Here is an 18,245-nt window from a genome sequence, read left to right on the forward strand (position 1 = left end):
CAGCAGTCTGAAACACATAACTGGCTGCTGGACCATTAGCATAACAATTATAAATGGTACAACATTAAATAGGAGACAATTTCTCAGTATCTGGCCTCACAGCCACCAACGCTAGATCTCTTTTAATTAATATTTAATCTTTTAATTTTAATTATAATTTAATATTTGAATTAATATTTAATTAACACAATTAATATTTATGAAGACTGGAAGAGCTGTATTGTGTCTTAATCAAATATGTAAGCGACATAAAACTCCGTAAGAGGGAAAAGATATAGCACTTGATACAAAGGAATTACAATGGCAAAGAAACACTAGGGAACCAAGTAGAAAACAGTAGCATTTCTGGGGTATTTGCAAATATATGTATGTACATATAAAAATGCATACACATAATTCATATGTGCACACCCACATACATACATGCGCACACACTTTAGCTGTTAAAATACAGCTTTGAGACAAGCTGAGTCAGTCTACAGTTTGAAGACTCTTGAGTAGAAAATCTTGCAAAGAAATCTGGAAAAATAAATGAGATAATGTAACACTAAGAAAAAGATTTGGGGGTTAATACTAAAACCCCAGTAGGAAAAACAAACAAACAAACAAACCATAACACTGACTCCAATTAAAGTTTACAAAATCCAGACCCTGAGATTATGCTTTTGGGCATCATCTGGATATAGCAACACATGGATAGATCATAGAGACAGGAAATAAGACTATTCTAACTGAATGGTAAGCCAAGAAGGGTAGAATTTTTTTTAAGTCTGGAAAATGCAGAATAACAAAGTATAAAAATTAATAAAACACAGAAGAAACAAAAGGCACTTTTCAGAAGTGTTTTTTGTTTGTTTGTTTGTTTGTTTTTGCTCAGACCAATGAGACATTGGACTAAAGGTCACCAGCATCATTAGAAACATTTATCACACAAAAAGGCAAAATTCTCTCAAATTAAAGTTCCTAAAGTTCCTAAATTTAAGCAACTGTATCCTCAGTTGGATACCAGAAATGGCAAGCTTTCAAAAAAACAAAAAAAAMCCCAAAAAAACACAACTGTGATACAAACGAGTATTACATTATAGTTAAGTAGCAAAATCAGTGTACTGAAGATCAAAAGGCAAAGGGAAAGCACACCCTTTATATTCCTTTCCAAGTTTTTATAATTTTGATCACTTTGCTACTGTGGTAACGGCACTTTCTAAGTAGGGAGATTACATGAAACAGATGCTGATGGAAAGACTTTTGTAGCCAAAGGAGAGGCCTGTTGCACCCATAAAGTAGCAGACTAAGATATAATTAATATTTGCTTGTCTTAAACACAGACATAAGGACACTAAAATAGCCTAACCAGCAAGGGTATATAAACATTTTGTAACACTGTAACATTAAGAATAGCAAAACCAAGCAATAAGTATTTTGTAACACAGCTAAGCATATATACACACACACATGCACACATGCACATATACTTAAAGGGGTAAACAGACTTGTGGTACACCTGCACAAGTGAGGTAGAAGAAATCATCTGCAAGCAGAAGAATTTGCTTGAAGGACGAAGGATGTAGAGCATGCAGGAAAGATGTCTAGTGAAACCAGAATTATCCTGCAGAAGAAAAAAAAAAAAAAAAAAAAGAGGAAACATGTCCGGTAGAACCAAATTAATCCTGCAATCCTGCAAATAAGAAAGAAGGATGTCTGGCAAAACCCAGAAGTTCAGGTCCCCAAAAAAAGATGAACTATAGCAGGAACAGATGAGCTTACCCCCTTTTCTTTTGAGGACGGGGTAAGGAGCATAAAACACTAAGGACAGAGGAAAGATGCCCGCTTCAGTTCCAGCTTTCCTTGCTAAAGAGCTCTCAAGCCTGGTCACCTTGATTTCTGTGACTACGACCACCAAGGACCACGCCATCAGTGCTAACTATATGGTATCAGCTCCATGTTGCACACTCACAGCTAGTTTACAAGATTGTTAGGGACTAATTCTTTGACTATGTATTGATAATGATTGACAGGGATTAAGAACTAACCATTGGCAATGTTCACTGTTAACGAACATCAATCCAGTAAAGCAATGTTTTGAAGTTTGAAACTGGCCTGATTTTATCAGTCCTCTGAACACTCCCATCATAGCAATTCCTAATTCCCTGACATATACATAAATACATAGATACATAGGTTTATAGATACACATGCATCTATTCAGTTGGAACATTTTCCATCTTACATTTTGTTATGACTGGAAAACTCTTGGGGAGTTTGCCACCAGGTTTAAATAGTCCCTTAAAAAATTGTTAAAACTAATTATGTCATTTTTAAATTTTTGCTCCAAAGAAAAATCTGAATAAGAAACTCTGGAAACTGAGCATTGGCACAATGACTACTTCGGCACCACATGAGGCAGACGGGCAAGTAAAATAGAAGCTCCACTCTTCAGAAATATGAACCCAGTTTAAAAACAATGATTCCTATCCACATCAAAGCAAAGTAAGTCACATCTGTTTGTAACTGAAAAATAAAATGCAGAAGGAAAATATACAAATAGTCGAAATTTCATTACTATGTTATTATGAAATATTGTGTCTTGCTTACTTTATTTTGTTTGTTAACTGGGTCGATATGTTGTCAGGATAGTTTTTAGCCCCAGTCTGAGCTGAGTTTAACTGACAGAATATGACATTTCAGCATTGTTGAAAGGTAACTTGAACATATGCCCTGATACTCTGTGCATGCCCTGGAGCAGTAGGCGAGGAGGATACTGCTTATGTGTAGCAAATGCCAGTTGCCTTCAAGAAAGGAAACCTTTCTTGGCTCAGAGGCAGAGCATGCAGCATGCACCGGAAAGAAACGGCTGAGGTCTTAGCTCAGGACTGAGACCTTACCAGATCATTAGTTAGTAAGTGGTGTTATTTAGATCTATCATTCTCCTAAAAAATGCAGGGTAATCTCTGCCTGTAAGTGTCAAAAGATCTTTAAATGCTTCAGAACACACAATTTGCTACAGTTAACATTTGTAAGGTCAATCTGACAGCCATAAAATAAACTTGGTGAATACCACAATAATACCTTGTATTTTCCCCTAGGTCAGCTGTTAATCCAATGGATGATGCAGGGCTGTTCTCATCAGTTACGTATTCTTGGCTTTCACCTTTAATGATGAAAGGATACAGACACAGCATCACTGTGGATAGCTTACCACCATTATCATATTATGACAGTGCAGACCCAAACGCAAAAAGGTAGCACTATGTCAATTCTGCTGAATTATTACTGTAAGATTTCTATTTATGTGACCTTCCAGGGTTAATCATGATCAGAAATACATGCAAAGCACAAGAAATATAATATATATTAGCTGCTCTTACTGCAAAATGATTTGTGCTGTTTCCACTGTTTGACTTAGTACATGATACTCAGAAAAATAATACCATAAAAAGGTATGAGCAGCAGAAATTAAAAGAAAACAATGGGTAGGAATTGTGTATACGATGCAGAAAAACAGGGGAACAAACCTAAAAGTGGGGGGGGGGGGAAGCTTTGCTGCATCCCTCTCTAAACATTATGCAAGAGGCTGTAGTCCCTACCCATAAACTGGAAAAGAAAGGCTGCAAAGAATCACTCTCAAAATTCAGCAATTTGTTTGTCTCTTCAGTCAAATTACTGTGTGGGCCCAACCAAAAACCCACAGAAGCTGCAAAAAGCTTCTGTGTAAGTTGAATCAGGCTCCAACACCCTGACTGGTATAAAACCTGAAGAATACAGTTACATATTTTAATAACCATCATATTACATTTAATCATATTACACATATAATCATACCTAAACATTCATAGACCATGGGATGGGGTCAGACTGCTCAGAGTTTTACAACATTGAGCCCAAAGTACTGCAAAGCTTTCTAAAAGGACTAGTGAGTTTTACATGTGATGTTAACAACCCCATGAAACTTCAGTTTCTAGTGCTGGAAGCCGACATTCATTTCAGCTGAAGATTAGCATTCTGTGAATTCACCCCAGGGGTTAAAAAAGACAACGATTTCATCTTGTTCCACTGTGGTCTACACTTAGCTGAATAATTAAGACTGTCTGTCCTCATGAAACAAATTCTCAATTAATCTTTCATTTTAATAATTTCCTAGAGGACTCATTTTGCATAATGAATTCTTTTCATGAGATGTTGCTCTCTGGAAATGTTCTCTGTATATTACTTCTGAAGATGTCTTTAAATGAACGGATTGACAGAGTAAGATGATGAATTCTGTTACTTATACAGTTTCCTACACAAGTGTCTTACGCATTTTCAGGAATGGAAGAAATAGCATCAAACTTTTCAGTTTTAAATTGGCAAATATACATATTTATTTATTTATTTATTTACAGATTTCGACGCCTTTGGGAAGCAGAGCTTGCAAGTGTTGGGCCTGAAAAAGCTTCCTTGGGCAAAGTAGTATGGAAATTTCAAAGAACAAGATTTTTGGTGGATATCATAGTAAATTTAATTAGCATTATATTTGCTGCTTTAGGACCTGTAAGTTGTATTTCATATTTATGAACAATATTACAAATAGGTTTCTTACATTTTAATGCCAGTTAAATATATTTTTTAAATATTTAAAATTAACATATTTGAAATAGTTAAAATGTCTGTTTTTATAAAGGTAAATTATATAATCTAGAAATTAATATTAAGATGAAATGTACTATGCATTCTTTTTTGTGTAGAAAAATATTATCCTGAGCTACAATTCAAGGTTTGCTTATGCAACAGTTAAACAACAAACACAGGAGACAAACTTGTGATGAACGAATAACAGCAAAATCAGCAAATGTTGTCCCAAAATGTCCTCCAGTGTCTGTTAATTTTTCTTTAAAGGTTTGCCTTCATTTTTCCACAGATATATTTGCAGAATTGTTATAGGAAACAGTGAACCTTAGATGAAAATGAAGTCAATTTTCTATATTTTCATGTTTTTAGAATCTGATCAATTAACATCATTTCAAGCACTAAAAAAGACAAAACCATTTGCTCTAATTTCTCTTATCCATATGCCTCTCATCTCCTCTTGCATGTGAACAGAGACAACAGAGACTACAGTAGAAAAGACTGTGTATTCTAATTTCCTCAAGTATATGAATACAAAATATGTGCTCCACTGCTTTCCACCACATCATGCCACCTTAGCTAAAATCATACTAAAAACCTATGTAGTTAAATTGATACAAAGCCCCTTATGTTCAATCTCCAGCTCACATCAGTGTTTCCTTAACTCTGCAACCGATGGTGGAGGCACCTGCAGAACCAGTCAGTATCTTTGCCTCTGCAGCACCTCAGTCATTTTTGCACACTTCTGGAACTGAGAGAAAACAGCAAAGAATGACAACAAGCAATTCTTTTTTCCTCATCTTTCTTTTGAAAAAGTGTCAGTCCCCATTTGCATCTTACCATTAGCATGTTTTCTAGTTTAAAGATTAGAACTTCAAAATGTGTACAAAAGCAGGGCTGCTACTCCTGCACTGTCCCTGCACTCTCTCTTTTTTGCCCATTACTCATTCCATTGAAAGTTGCCATGATCAAAAAAAAAGAGCAGGTCTTGTTGCTACAATGTAATAATCATATTACAGTCAAGTTAACTATATCTTTTGAATCAAAAATAAAAAATACAGGTGATTTTTGTTCCATTAAAGAAATTTTCAAAAAATTAAAAAGACTATTCTGCTCACCTTTATTGCATGTAATGAGAGGAGCCAGCAATTGCCCTGAGCAAAATGAATCTATTTCTTTGCATTTTTCATGAAGCAGTGTCTCATGCCACATTACTGAGATCATTATTTTTATCTTGTGATATGGAAGCCATGAGTGAAAGCTGGTGTTTTACAGAAAACCTAAGAAGATTTCTAACACAGAACATGAGTTTCTAATAGTCAGATTCAAGACCAGTGAGAGCTTCATTCATCCAGAATTTCCATATTCTATACATCACTGAACAGTACAACTCAAAAGCCATTTTTAATGTTAAAGTACAGAATTTTTCACAAAGACTCCAGCAGCAGTTTTTCCTTAGTCTGGAAAGGGTCTGAGTCCTTTCTCTATTGCTATGTATCTGATGTCCAGCTCTTCAAAGGCACTCAAGCACTTATCAGCTATAGAAATCAGTGGCAGTAGGTGACTAAGCATAGGGTTTACTTTACCATTTCTTCGGTGAGTTAATACAGGTTCGAGAAGTGCTTGAGATCAAGGAAATTTAACTCCAAAAAGTTAGAAAACAACAGATTAGCACAATCATTCTACTACACATAACTTCTAATAACTTATAAGAATTCATTAAAATAAAAAGATTTAGCTAATATTTACTGTAATTATATAAGTTCTGGTATGATTCTTTTATTAAAGCTATATAGTGCTTTTACTCAAGTTACTCTTAAATATTGTCTGCACAGTAATAATAATTAAATCAGGAATAACTCAATTCAACTATTTGCTTATTCCTATTGCCATAGGAATGCTTTGCTAAACTTTGCTCCAATAGTTATTCTTGAAAAATCAATGTTTTTGTCTACATCCATTTCACTAAAGAATAGAAAATATGTCACTAATGACTAGATATCATAGGTTCGTAGAATTTTACAGATAAATATTTTCACTTAGCGAATAATACAGGTACCGAATTTCACAATTTACCTTCACAGTGACAAGTAACAAACAAAAGGAGGTTACTGCTGCTTTTGTTTGTGCAAAGAGATAGTAACCTAGTAAAACACAAATAAATGTCAGAGGTAAACTTGAAGTCTTCAATCTCTTTTTCTTCTCTTCTTTCGCCTCCCTAAGCGACTGCCAGGTCCTTGTCCCTCCCAACCTCTCTCCAGAAGATATGATTCACAATGTCTTTATAATTCACCACACTTGAAAAGCAGAAGTAAAACTCATGGGAAAAAGTATGTGTTTCAGTGAATTTCATACTCATTACTCCTGGAGTTGGGATCAGGGCTGAAGACTTCTAGTAAAGCCATTTTCAATGCACGCTGATTTATCTTCTCCAGTTTCAAAATCTTTTAGCAGGTTTTACTCTGCAGTTACCTTTCACTGGTAGCTTTCACTTATGTAGGAGAATGACTGTGCTTAGCACCAGCTTACAACCAGCTATTAACCAGACAAAATGAAATATATGCATCCTTCATAGGGACGAGTGAGTGTGTTCTGCCTTGGAAACAGAACACACGCAGGAAGCACAGCTTAGCTGCCCGATACCATCAGCCAGTGCCTTTGGTTAGTGAGCAAGAAAAGACAAAGCCATGGCACGTCTCCCCTGCGACACCAGGAACAAAGTAATTTCAGTGGCTGCATTTCCCAGAGTTCAATAATTGCTATTCTTCCCAGTCATTTCATGGATCTACTCCTCCCTACAATGTCTGGAAGAATCTAAATAAAAATGCCTTTGCAAGAAATAAATGTCCTTTTCATGCCAAAGTGAACGATGCTCAATTCTTGGTTACTGCAGCTAGGAGGAATTCTGTAAGGAGCAAACCAACAGATTGCCACTTCCACTATTTGGATGCAGTTAGTGCTCAGATGCAATATCAGGTAGAAGCCTACATAGAGCAAAATTTGTAATAATCTAGCCTTAACATACCAGTCTTAGTATCACCCTATATTATACAAAGGAGTCTGGGAAATATGCACATTTTTCAGTTACATTTAACATCATAGATTATCAAATTCTAAAGAATAGTAGAAGACTGATTCAAGTCCTTACATTACTCATAATAACAGTTCATGTATATATGATGTATCTATCCATACATACTTTCACTGTGAAATGGAAAGTTCTTCCCCAAACCGAGAATAAAAAGAATATATCCACAGGGAACATTCCAAAGATAACTTGTCTGGGAAGTGTGAATGCCTTTTTTCACTACGTATCCAACTTCAATCAGTTCGACTGGTCATCAGCTGCTAGCCGTTACTATACCTCCCTATCACTGCGATGCGAGAGGCATTAACTGTGCGCTGCAGAGTCCTTAGAATGGCACCAAGTCAAACCAGTGTCTAAGGACTCACAGAAATTGTACTCATGGCTGTTCTGCAAGTGAACTTCTATAGGTATATTAAGACAGAACACATACTAGCAATAATCTATTTGGGGAATTTTTCCCCCTAAAAAAAAAAAAAGATGGAGCCATCTAGTGAGGTTAGAACCAAAGTCCACCGAAGTCAGTAAGAATAACTTCTATCAGCTTACATAGAGAAAAGAAGAGTTTGGTCAGTGAAACCTTAATTACAGCATTTCTGAACTGCTGAATGATTGACTTTCCAGTAGAACTATACGCTATAAATGCTTTTGACACACTTCCCCTCTAATTTCAATAGCATGTTTGGTATCATGATAAAGCAGTACAGCTCCTGATTTCATAGTGATAAATTTTCCAAGGATTGAAAAATAGGAAACTAATCATGAATGCAATGTAAAATATTCTGAAATTACTTTGCAGACCATGATCATTCATAAAATTCTACAGCACAGTGCAAGCACCTCAAAAAACTTTGTTAAGGGAGTCGGACTCTGCATGGCACTATTTTTTGCTGAATTTTTTAAAATAATATTTTGGGCATTGGCATGGGCCATAAACTACCGTACAGCCATACGATTAAAAAATTCTATTTCTACAGTAGCATTTGAACATCTGCTGGAATTTAAGTCTTTGACACACGCTTCTGTCGGTGAGGTAAGTCCTCATAAACAAATGCTATAGTTCACCTTTAGGTTATTTTAAACTGGTTTTGTGAAATGCTGAAAAGATATGCCATATTCACTTAAACCTTGTCCTAATAAACAGTAAACAGGCAGTTGATCCTGCAAATCATGGGGCTACAAAACTACCATCAATTTAATTCTTTCAAAATTTTTTTCCTTAAATGAAGAATTATGCATATAATTATTGCTCTTCATATATCTCTGTATTTTTTGCAGGTCATCAATGTACTTTCTCATGATGGTTATCATATGTTTGAAGCAGCCATATTTTGTCCCCTGCCAGTGAATGTGCCTATACTAATTATCACTTGCACAGTATATGCTTGTCTTATTCTTGGTCCCACAGCTCTCATAGGCACATTTGTTTATATCATATTTATACCTCTACAGGTAAAGTGAAACATCTTCTAATTGCTTTATATCCACATTGACTGATAGTAACACCAACACTGGGGTTTTCAGAGGAAGATAATATAAGCTCATATTTTATGTGGAGTGTGTGCCTGTCTCTGAGGATCTTCAAAAAATCCTAGCCTTAAATCACCTCTAAATTTTGAACCTAAAAAAATCAATGACAGCTCAAGTTTTGCTCTCAGTGAAGCCATAGTAACTCCATTATTGTGAAAGCAGAATTCCATTTTCTGTGACTTTTGCAATAAAGACTTCCAATTTCATTGTAATAGAAGTATACATCTATGACAGTAGTATCGGCTTTTATATTCACGCTGCCACATAAGCAGTTTTATGGAAACCCAGAAGGAATATGACTGGAAGAAAAGATGAGCACCAAATTTCAGGTACAATGGTCAGAGGAGAATACTTCTTCAGCTTTGCATCACTGTACAACCAAAAATTTTTGCAAGAGCAAAAAAAAATAAAAAAGCTTTAGATATTACTAAGATTTATTTAAAGAATATAACATATATAAAAAACAGTTCAAAAAGCTCCTCATTGAGCAGTAGAAATAGAACTTCTCTATTACTTAATGTGAATATATATCTCCCTTATTTTTACTAATAAAGGCAGCATTAAAATGATTATTTAATCAAATGTTCTTTAGCTTGCCTGAGCATTTACATGCACTTTGCAGCATTTCTAAAGTTTCCGCTTGAATCCACAATGACTATGCCAGCTAAAGCCAGTGAGTCACAGTCTATGAATCAAGCTTTTCACAGTAGTAAAAAGAGATTCGTAAGACAGCCGGTATTGTATGATTTGAATACAAATATTTGCCAGGCTAGTTATTAATTGCCTACATTTGTGTCAAACCAATTAATCCCATGTCAGCCATTCCCATGACCGAGATGTCAACRAGGTTGCAGACACCTAGGGCACCTGGGCCATCAAAGGCACCGCGGCCCCTTACATCAGTTATCAACCAACCCTTCAGACCTATCCGTCCGTTCAGCCAACAAGAAGGTGCAGGGTAAATTCCTAAGAAATTTCTGGAAGTTATAGAAGAACTTCATGTGCAAAGTTGTTCTTCATATTTCAGAAGTTCTCCATTTTTCGTATGTTCTTAAAGCAAATTGATGTTTTATATTTAATCAGGTAGTTACTAACATGGTTTTGCTTTTTTTTTTTAATAAAAGCCAATCTTTTTTACTTTTTTCATATGCACTTGCTAGCGATGGGTATAAAAAGGTAATCTTGACTGATGTTCTTAGAGACCAACAGAATACTGTAATAAGTAGCAAAATGTAATAGAAGTCACAAGAATAAATATTCTACAGGGAATTTAGAAGCACATATGCTTGAAAATATAAACTTCAACAGAGATAACTTGCCACTTTAAGAAGCGTGGCCTGTGCTTTGTAACATATTTCTATTTTATTACATTCATGTGTTCARGCAACTCTGCTTATGTTCATTTTTTGTCAGATATTTCAGTATTAAGGGAATGTTTTAACAAGATTTTTACAACTTGTTTGCAGATAAAGATGGCTAAATTCACAACTGTATTCCGACAAGCAGCAATTTCAGTAACAGATAAGCGTGTGCAAATAATGAACGAGATTTTAACATGCATTAAATTGATTAAAATGTATGCTTGGGAAAAATCTTTTGCGACAACAATCAAAGGTATAGAAAATTTTGATTTTAAAGTAGCATACACAACCATAATTGTGGTTTTCTCTCCAATATCAGGAGTTCACAAAGACAGTAYACATTATCGCAGTTTCTAAAACATTGTATATGAAAGGATCTTTATACATACCTCTTCGGAGCTCTCACTACAAAGAGGATACAAAGAGAACAAAGTATCAGAAATTATCTCAACTGAGTAGTCTGAAGGGGGAAAGCAGCAACGCAGATTCCTTTGCCTGCTCCTTCACCCACGTCCTCCGCCAGAGCTGTTCTCTCTGGGCATCCTCATGGCCTTGATAGTAAAGAGAGGCATTAACTAGCGAAAGGGAAAAGAGCCCTATTAGGGAAGAGGCAATAGCCCGACCATACGAAAGGACTATACTCCGCGGAATTTTAGTTGAGTTAATGTAACTCAAAACAGTATTAAGCTCCTTATAAATTATTTGAGTCCTCTGCACTGATAGGGAAGAATCTCCTACTACATGAAAAGCCAATAGTGAGTGATAGACGTGGCGATCCTAGAACTACAGACTCCTCTTCACTGCTCCTCTCTTCTGGATTTAATTTTCTAAATCACTAGAGATTTTTTATAGTTTTACTCCTAGGGCAAAAACAAAACAAAAACAAACAAACAAACAAAAAAACAAAGCTTTGCCAATACATGCTTATTCCTAATCTATCTTGTCTAGTATTTGATTCACATCCAATTCAAATGTTTCAAGCACTTTAATTATACTAGTAATTCCAATCATTTGTAAATCAAAGCATCAAAGCTCTTTTTTTTTTTTTTTAAACTGAGGTAAGATAGTGAAATGTAATAATGGTCTCATAAATTGCTGTGATTCTTCAGCAACTGATTTTCCTGACCCTGATCCCAGAGCATGCTAAAGGCTACATGTGCTGACCCAAACTTTTCATTTTTGAAATCAGCAGTTTTCCTCTGACTTTTAGATGACATTTAAAAAAAAATTGCTTCATTTCTTTAGTCAGATGACTGGCAGTCCTTTAATAATTCCACTCACACTCTCCTTGTTGTTTATATCTGTTAAAAGTCTGTAGACCTTTATGAACCACATAGGTGTTCCTTAACTAAACCACACATAGTTAACTCACTTAATCTTTTCTCATAAATTATTCCTTTACTCTCCAAATATTTTTTTATGCTGTTTTCTAAACTCGCTCCAATTTCTCTACAATAAGCATCCATCTTACAAAGTTGATAGATAGGAACAATCTTGTTGGGACTGACTTCTTGTAAATCATAGGAAGGTAGCAAGTATTAAATGTATGGATCTTACTGAAAGAGTAAATATGATGCCTCATAACATACTGGTCACAAGATTAGTCTGTATTAATTTGTATTCACTTGTGAATGTGAAGCCTTACATTGAAAATGGGATGGAGTGACAAATACTAAGTGGAAGGATAAAGAATATGCTACATTATGGGAATACATGCTGGAAAGGATGGTATTAACACTTCTCTCATTTATGAATTACTCATTCATAACGCAGAATTAGGAGTAAATAGAATACTGTCAAACTCTTTGCTGATTCTTAAATAATTAAGACATTAGTAGATGGTATATGCATGTTTAAATAATTCAGACATTGTTAAATGGTATATATACAGAAAGAACAGAAAAATCATATTTATGTACTTAGAAAGTTAAAAATATGACAGAAAATACCGGAAAGAGATTCACCTTAGAAAAAAAACAGAGTATGTCATGCATAACAAAAAAGGGGAATAAGCTAGCATACCCCTCTTAGTTTAATAGAGTTAGCAAAGGTAACAACTGCTACGAAAATGTGACCAAATAAGCAAATTATCAGTCTGCTATATTTTTAGCCTGACTGTTAGGGCAAACTGGTCGATTACAGGAGAAAATCCTGTGTAATGTATTTCCTGTAATTCTGAGCTAGGAATTTCATACAAATGAAACCTCAAAGCAAAATGCATACTCTAAGATAGCTGAAAAACAGTTTTCAAAAAGCCTTTATTTAGCTCTGTACAGACTATTTATAACATTAAACTGGTTAAAATACTGATGAAAACAGAGGAGTCTAAAATCCATATACATTTAACAGAACTTGAGAACTTATTTTGAGAATTCTATTACTCCATTATGCATCACTTAACACTTTAAAAAGCCAAAATACGTATTTTCAGCAGTCTGAATTTTACTCACTCAAAAGATTTTGTTAGTGTTTTCTTTRTTTTAAAATGGAAGATGCACATTGAATATTCATTTTGCCTTGTTTGTTATAAAAATATATATATAATTTATAGCCAGAGTTAATGTTGATCAACGCACACAACTCTTGCCAATAATCACTACTTCAAAAAGTAGGATCAGTAAAGGAACTTTGTCACATAGAATGACCTGCTCTTAAGAATATTAGCGTTTGTCTTGTATGATGCTGTTCATATTACAATATTTAAAAAATTTTGTATTTCACAGGTACAAGAAATATGGAAAAGAAGCTACTGGAAAAAGCAGCATATGTACAGAGTGTAAATTCTGCTCTGACGCCTATTGTATCAGCACTGGCTACTGTCCTGACATTTACTTTACATACCATCTTAAAGCAAGAACTAACTGCATCAGTTGTACGATTTCTTGTTTCTTTTTTTAACAGACATTTGCTTTTTAGCTTTTTTACCTTAGAGTGTTCTTTTGCTTTGTTTTTACTACAGCCTTTTCAATTCATGCACTTATCCTTGGGATTTTTACTAAAGGATAGCTCTAAAATAAATGTGGCTTAATTACTTTCCTGTGCAGCTTGCATGCAGCCACTAAGCATGAGTGACTACTGTTAAATACTGCAAGATAAATGTGTAGTTGATAAATGAAGGTGATTACTAATTGCAGCACATTCTAAATGAAGATAAATGGTTTTTTTGAAGAATTTAAAATATTTTTTTAAAAACAAAAAAAGACCTGTACATTTGGGATCATTCATCATCCACTGGTTCTTCACAGGCTTCAGCTCTGATCAGTGCAATATTCTATTCTGCAAACAGCAAATATTCATTCCCTTTAGAAATCAGAAACCAGACAGAACATTGAAGCAATGAAGGACATTCTAATAGAAAAAAAAACAACAATGTATAGGGAGTTTAACTGAAAAAAATAGTAACTCCAATATATGAGTGAGGATTTATATGAAAAAAAAGTTACAGAAACAAAGAAGAACCAGAAAGATTTTATTTAATTCAGAAGAGAGCATATAATATCTGATATGTCATGGGAAAAATGACACAACGTGAATTTCAGTTAAACCCATGGAAGAGATTTAATATTTGTGTAGGACTGCAATTCTGACTGCTTCCTGAAGTTCTGTCACGCCTGAACTACACTTATTCATAATCCAGATCAATTTTTTCTAACAGTAATTTTGACAGATCCACTTTCAAATGTAACTAGTGCTCTGGGGCTGCCCAATCTGGGATATCATTAGAAGGGATTGATTTTCAAAAGGTATGGAACACAAAACCTTTCAAAAATCAATTTCTTGAAAATATTTCCAATTTGGCACCTCATAAATATTGCTGAAAATGTTGGCCTTATATTTTTCCCATATTGATCTATCCCTGGAAAACAAAATGTATCAGCCATCTGCTCTTAAAAGATTACATCCATCCAAGATTACTTAGGGAAATAACTCAGAACCATGCAAAAATGATAATACATTTTTTTAATCATATGAATTACACAGACGAGAATGTATGAAAACTGGAAGAAAGTTCTTTGAGGAGAGGCCATCAATAACAAATCAGTAAATCTGATTCCAGTCCTAGAAAAACACTAAATTCATTTAATAGGGAAGAAATGAGGTCTCACTTCGATGTCAGTAGCAGCTAAATGCTTGCCAACACCAGGAATAAACCCGATTGATTTATTTAAAGGAATGACAGAGAATACTAAGGAAAGCAGGGCATTGTGCATGATTTACTTGTATTTCGGTGAAATCTTTGATAAGACATCACACAGGCAGCTTGTGAGCAAGGTAAAAAAAACGTAGCTTCACTGCAAATATAATAAAATGGGCAAAGAATTAGCTGGCAGAAAGAGTTATTGTTAATGGACCAACTACTTGCCTCATCTAACCTAACCAAATTCAGGGATGTTAAACCAAGGAAGAATTTGCCTCAGGGAATATGAATCATCATATAGTAACATTCCAAAAATCTCCATGAAGGGACTAATGCTATTCAGATATTCATAAGGGCCTTGGAAAGATAAATGGTTGGGCTAGATTTAACCACTCAGGATGCATTTATTTAAATAGAAGGCACAAATGAACAGTATATACTTATCCTTCCTCACTATATTGTAAAACGCAAATACAACTTTCTTTTCAATGTTTATTGGAAATAGCAAGCTATTTTCTCTTTTTCCTTTACAGGTTTTTAGTGTGATTGCTATGCTTAATGTAATGAAGTTCTCAGTTGCAATCTTACCATTCTCAGTGAAAGCAGCAGCAGAAGCTAAGGTTTCTCTAGAAAGACTGAAGGTACATCCTGGTTTTAATATATTTGACAGTTTTTTTACATTATAGGTTACTTCAGGTCAAGAGTTTTGGAGACCTACTTCCCAAATTAGGTGTTTTTTTGTAATAAGCACCATAATGATGCTTTGATATTAAAAAGCTAAAGGAAAACTGCACTTTTTTTTTTGCATCTCATTCCAAAGAATGAACAACTGAAAATGAAATTAAATTTAAAAATATTTACCAAACAGGAAGCTCTCATCATCTTCTCGATAGATTACTTATGATTAATTATTATCATTAGTATTGCTGTAGCATCTCAGTACAGGGCATGGACTAAGAGTAGGGCCAAGGTGTCACTGGGTGAGGTGCTGTAGGAACAAAATTTTAATGACGCGAAGCCTTAGGAAAAACTAAAACAATCAGCTTTCATTTAAAAATACATGGGTAACTAGCAAGCTTTAAAAATGTATCTTAAAGTGGTGAGTTAAGCTAAAAACAACCATTAAATCAAGTGTTAAGCAACTGTCAAAGCAGCATGTGACTCTATTTACACACATGCATATAGAAATCTATGTGTGCATATATCTCTACAGTGTGACGGCTACAATTTATCATTACATTATGACTTTTATTTTTATGATAACACAGTGGGTATACACTCAAAAGGAAAATATGTAGTGCATACTATTCACACATTTTTGGAAATGTGTTTCTGACATATTCATGCAAATTACATATGTATCTACAAATGCACAAACACATTGATCAATTAGTAATTGTTTTTACTGAATACCATCAATTTTAAAAATACACCTCTATACTCATGCACACACATATTCCTATATAATTCATATACTATACTACATTACAGGTAAAGTTTATTACACACAACTGAAAATTCTGGATTTCCTCTAACTTTTTGTAAGACAATTGACTGAATTTCTTCTACTTTATTTCCCCTAATATAACTATTAGAAAAATGCCTTATCTGACAGAGCACAATCAGGCCTATCAATTGACTGGAGACACTGAATAGAAGAGAGATTTCTAAAAATTACAGACAAACTTATTTCTGTTATATAGAAATTATTTCAATGTCTAAGCTCCTGAACAACACAGATTTGGCCCTTCTAATATTTTTACATTCTCTAAATACTTATATGATGGTGCTCCACAAACAGGAAGGCTTTATCAATGGACGCTGCGATTAATATGTAAGATGAAGTTTTCTTATCAGATTAATTAAGCTAAACTAAGTGAACTATGGCATCAAAAAGCTAAAATATATATTGAAATTATATAAATTATTGAAGCTGAGAATGAAAATCTCTTAAGGATCATCTTGACACACTATTTCTGCTGCAGTACATGTAACATATTCTTCCCACTGCAGGGAAAACAACTTTCTGTACTGATGATGTTGACATATTAAATCATTTTCCCAGAATCTTTACCACATTTGACCACAATGGAAGCAGAAATCATATCTGTACTGATTTAGCAAAGAATTAATGTTTTTTTTCATGTTTTAATAAATAGCATTCTTAACTACATCTCTCTTATTTTAGAAAATTCTTGTAACTGAAATACCTCCGATTTATGTAAGTAATCTGAAAAATTCAGAAATTGCCATAATAATGGAAGATGCAACATTGTCTTGGGAACAGCTGAATAACCACAGTGAAAAGAGAAATAGAGATGACATTATGAACACAAAGAGTGTCCATAAAAATCAAGCAAAACAAGACTTGGAGCCACCATCTCAGATATTACCTAGAGAGATGGGAAGAGAGAACGGCACAACTACCATTTTGCAGCACTTAAGCTTTACTGTGAAGAAAGTAGGTACATCTTAAAGAAATTATACTAACACAATAACCCACACGGATTTAGTCTTCTGGCTCACCACCCAGAACCACTGCCTTTCATTGCTCTAAAAAATAACAGGTCATAAAATTTGACTGGCCTTTCCCATCCCTGCATTTCTTTCAGCTCTTTTCCCTAAGGATTTCTCTCTGATGTACTTAATAGGAATAACAATATGTAAGTATTATTATTTGCTAATAATAGAAACTTGGAGACTTTGTCTGGATCAAGGTCCTATTTTTCCAGATGCTGTGCATGGACAGAATATGACTGGTCAAGTTAAGTAGCAGGTTTGCTTTTTACAAATTACAACTGTGGACATAAAAAGAAATTTTAAACAGTTATCTCAATGAAATATCATGTTCTTATGCTATGTACTCCACACAAAAGCAGACTTCAAAAAGACTCACGTCATTGCATTAATTCAAGTGTCTCAATATATTCAGTTTATTTTTTTTAAGTTTTTGTTGAACTACTTAAAACATTTTAAACTTTGTCTTTGGGGGTATAAAGATAGGATGGGAATTATTTTATAAATGCAGCTTAGCCATTTTCAGAATATGCCTCTTTTTAGGGAAAGATCGTGGGTATTTGTGGAAACGTTGGAAGTGGAAAGAGCGCAATAATATCTGCTATTTTAGGACAGGTATGTACGTCACTATAATGTTTTCCTTTCATTTTCCTTATGCAAAAGACACATACAGAATTGAAACAGCTGTATGTGAGCACAAAAAGTAACCAAACTCAAAATAGTAAGAATGATGTGAAATTCTCAGTAAAGTTTAAAAAACATATTAAGTGGATTTTATCATTAAAACCTAATCTAAAATTAAATACCCAAGTCTACAGAGTCTAAATAACCTGCCCTTCACAAGATCTGAGCTCTTACTGCAAGATCAGGCTGGGGAAAGCATCAATAATTTCCATCTGAGTTTTTGTAATTAAAAAAGAATTCTCAAATTAGGATAGAATGAAAAACCTAACAACTTTTTATTTCAGGAAACTGTTAAAATGTTGCATATTAAAATATTAAATATATTATT

General features: G+C 34.3%; 1 protein-coding gene across 1 annotated transcript in view; it reads left to right on the forward strand.

Moving 5' to 3' along the window:
• Window positions 1-18,245, forward strand: part of ABCC12 (ATP binding cassette subfamily C member 12) — a 49,497-nt gene that overhangs the window by 7,842 nt on the left and 23,410 nt on the right. The window contains exons 4-13 of the mRNA XM_026059673.1: window positions 2,438-2,487; window positions 3,084-3,239; window positions 4,380-4,527; window positions 8,487-8,720; window positions 8,966-9,139; window positions 10,684-10,831; window positions 13,302-13,450; window positions 15,250-15,357; window positions 16,905-17,177; window positions 17,777-17,848. Of these exons, the coding sequence (XP_025915458.1) occupies window positions 2,438-2,487; window positions 3,084-3,239; window positions 4,380-4,527; window positions 8,487-8,720; window positions 8,966-9,139; window positions 10,684-10,831; window positions 13,302-13,450; window positions 15,250-15,357; window positions 16,905-17,177; window positions 17,777-17,848 (1,512 nt within the window). The remainder of the gene's footprint in view (window positions 1-2,437; window positions 2,488-3,083; window positions 3,240-4,379; window positions 4,528-8,486; window positions 8,721-8,965; window positions 9,140-10,683; window positions 10,832-13,301; window positions 13,451-15,249; window positions 15,358-16,904; window positions 17,178-17,776; window positions 17,849-18,245) is intronic.

The sequence above is a fragment of the Apteryx rowi genome, unplaced genomic scaffold (genome assembly GCF_003343035.1).
Source record: "Apteryx rowi isolate R43461 unplaced genomic scaffold, aptRow1 scaffold_1, whole genome shotgun sequence".
Classification (NCBI taxonomy): domain Eukaryota; kingdom Metazoa; phylum Chordata; class Aves; order Apterygiformes; family Apterygidae; genus Apteryx; species Apteryx rowi.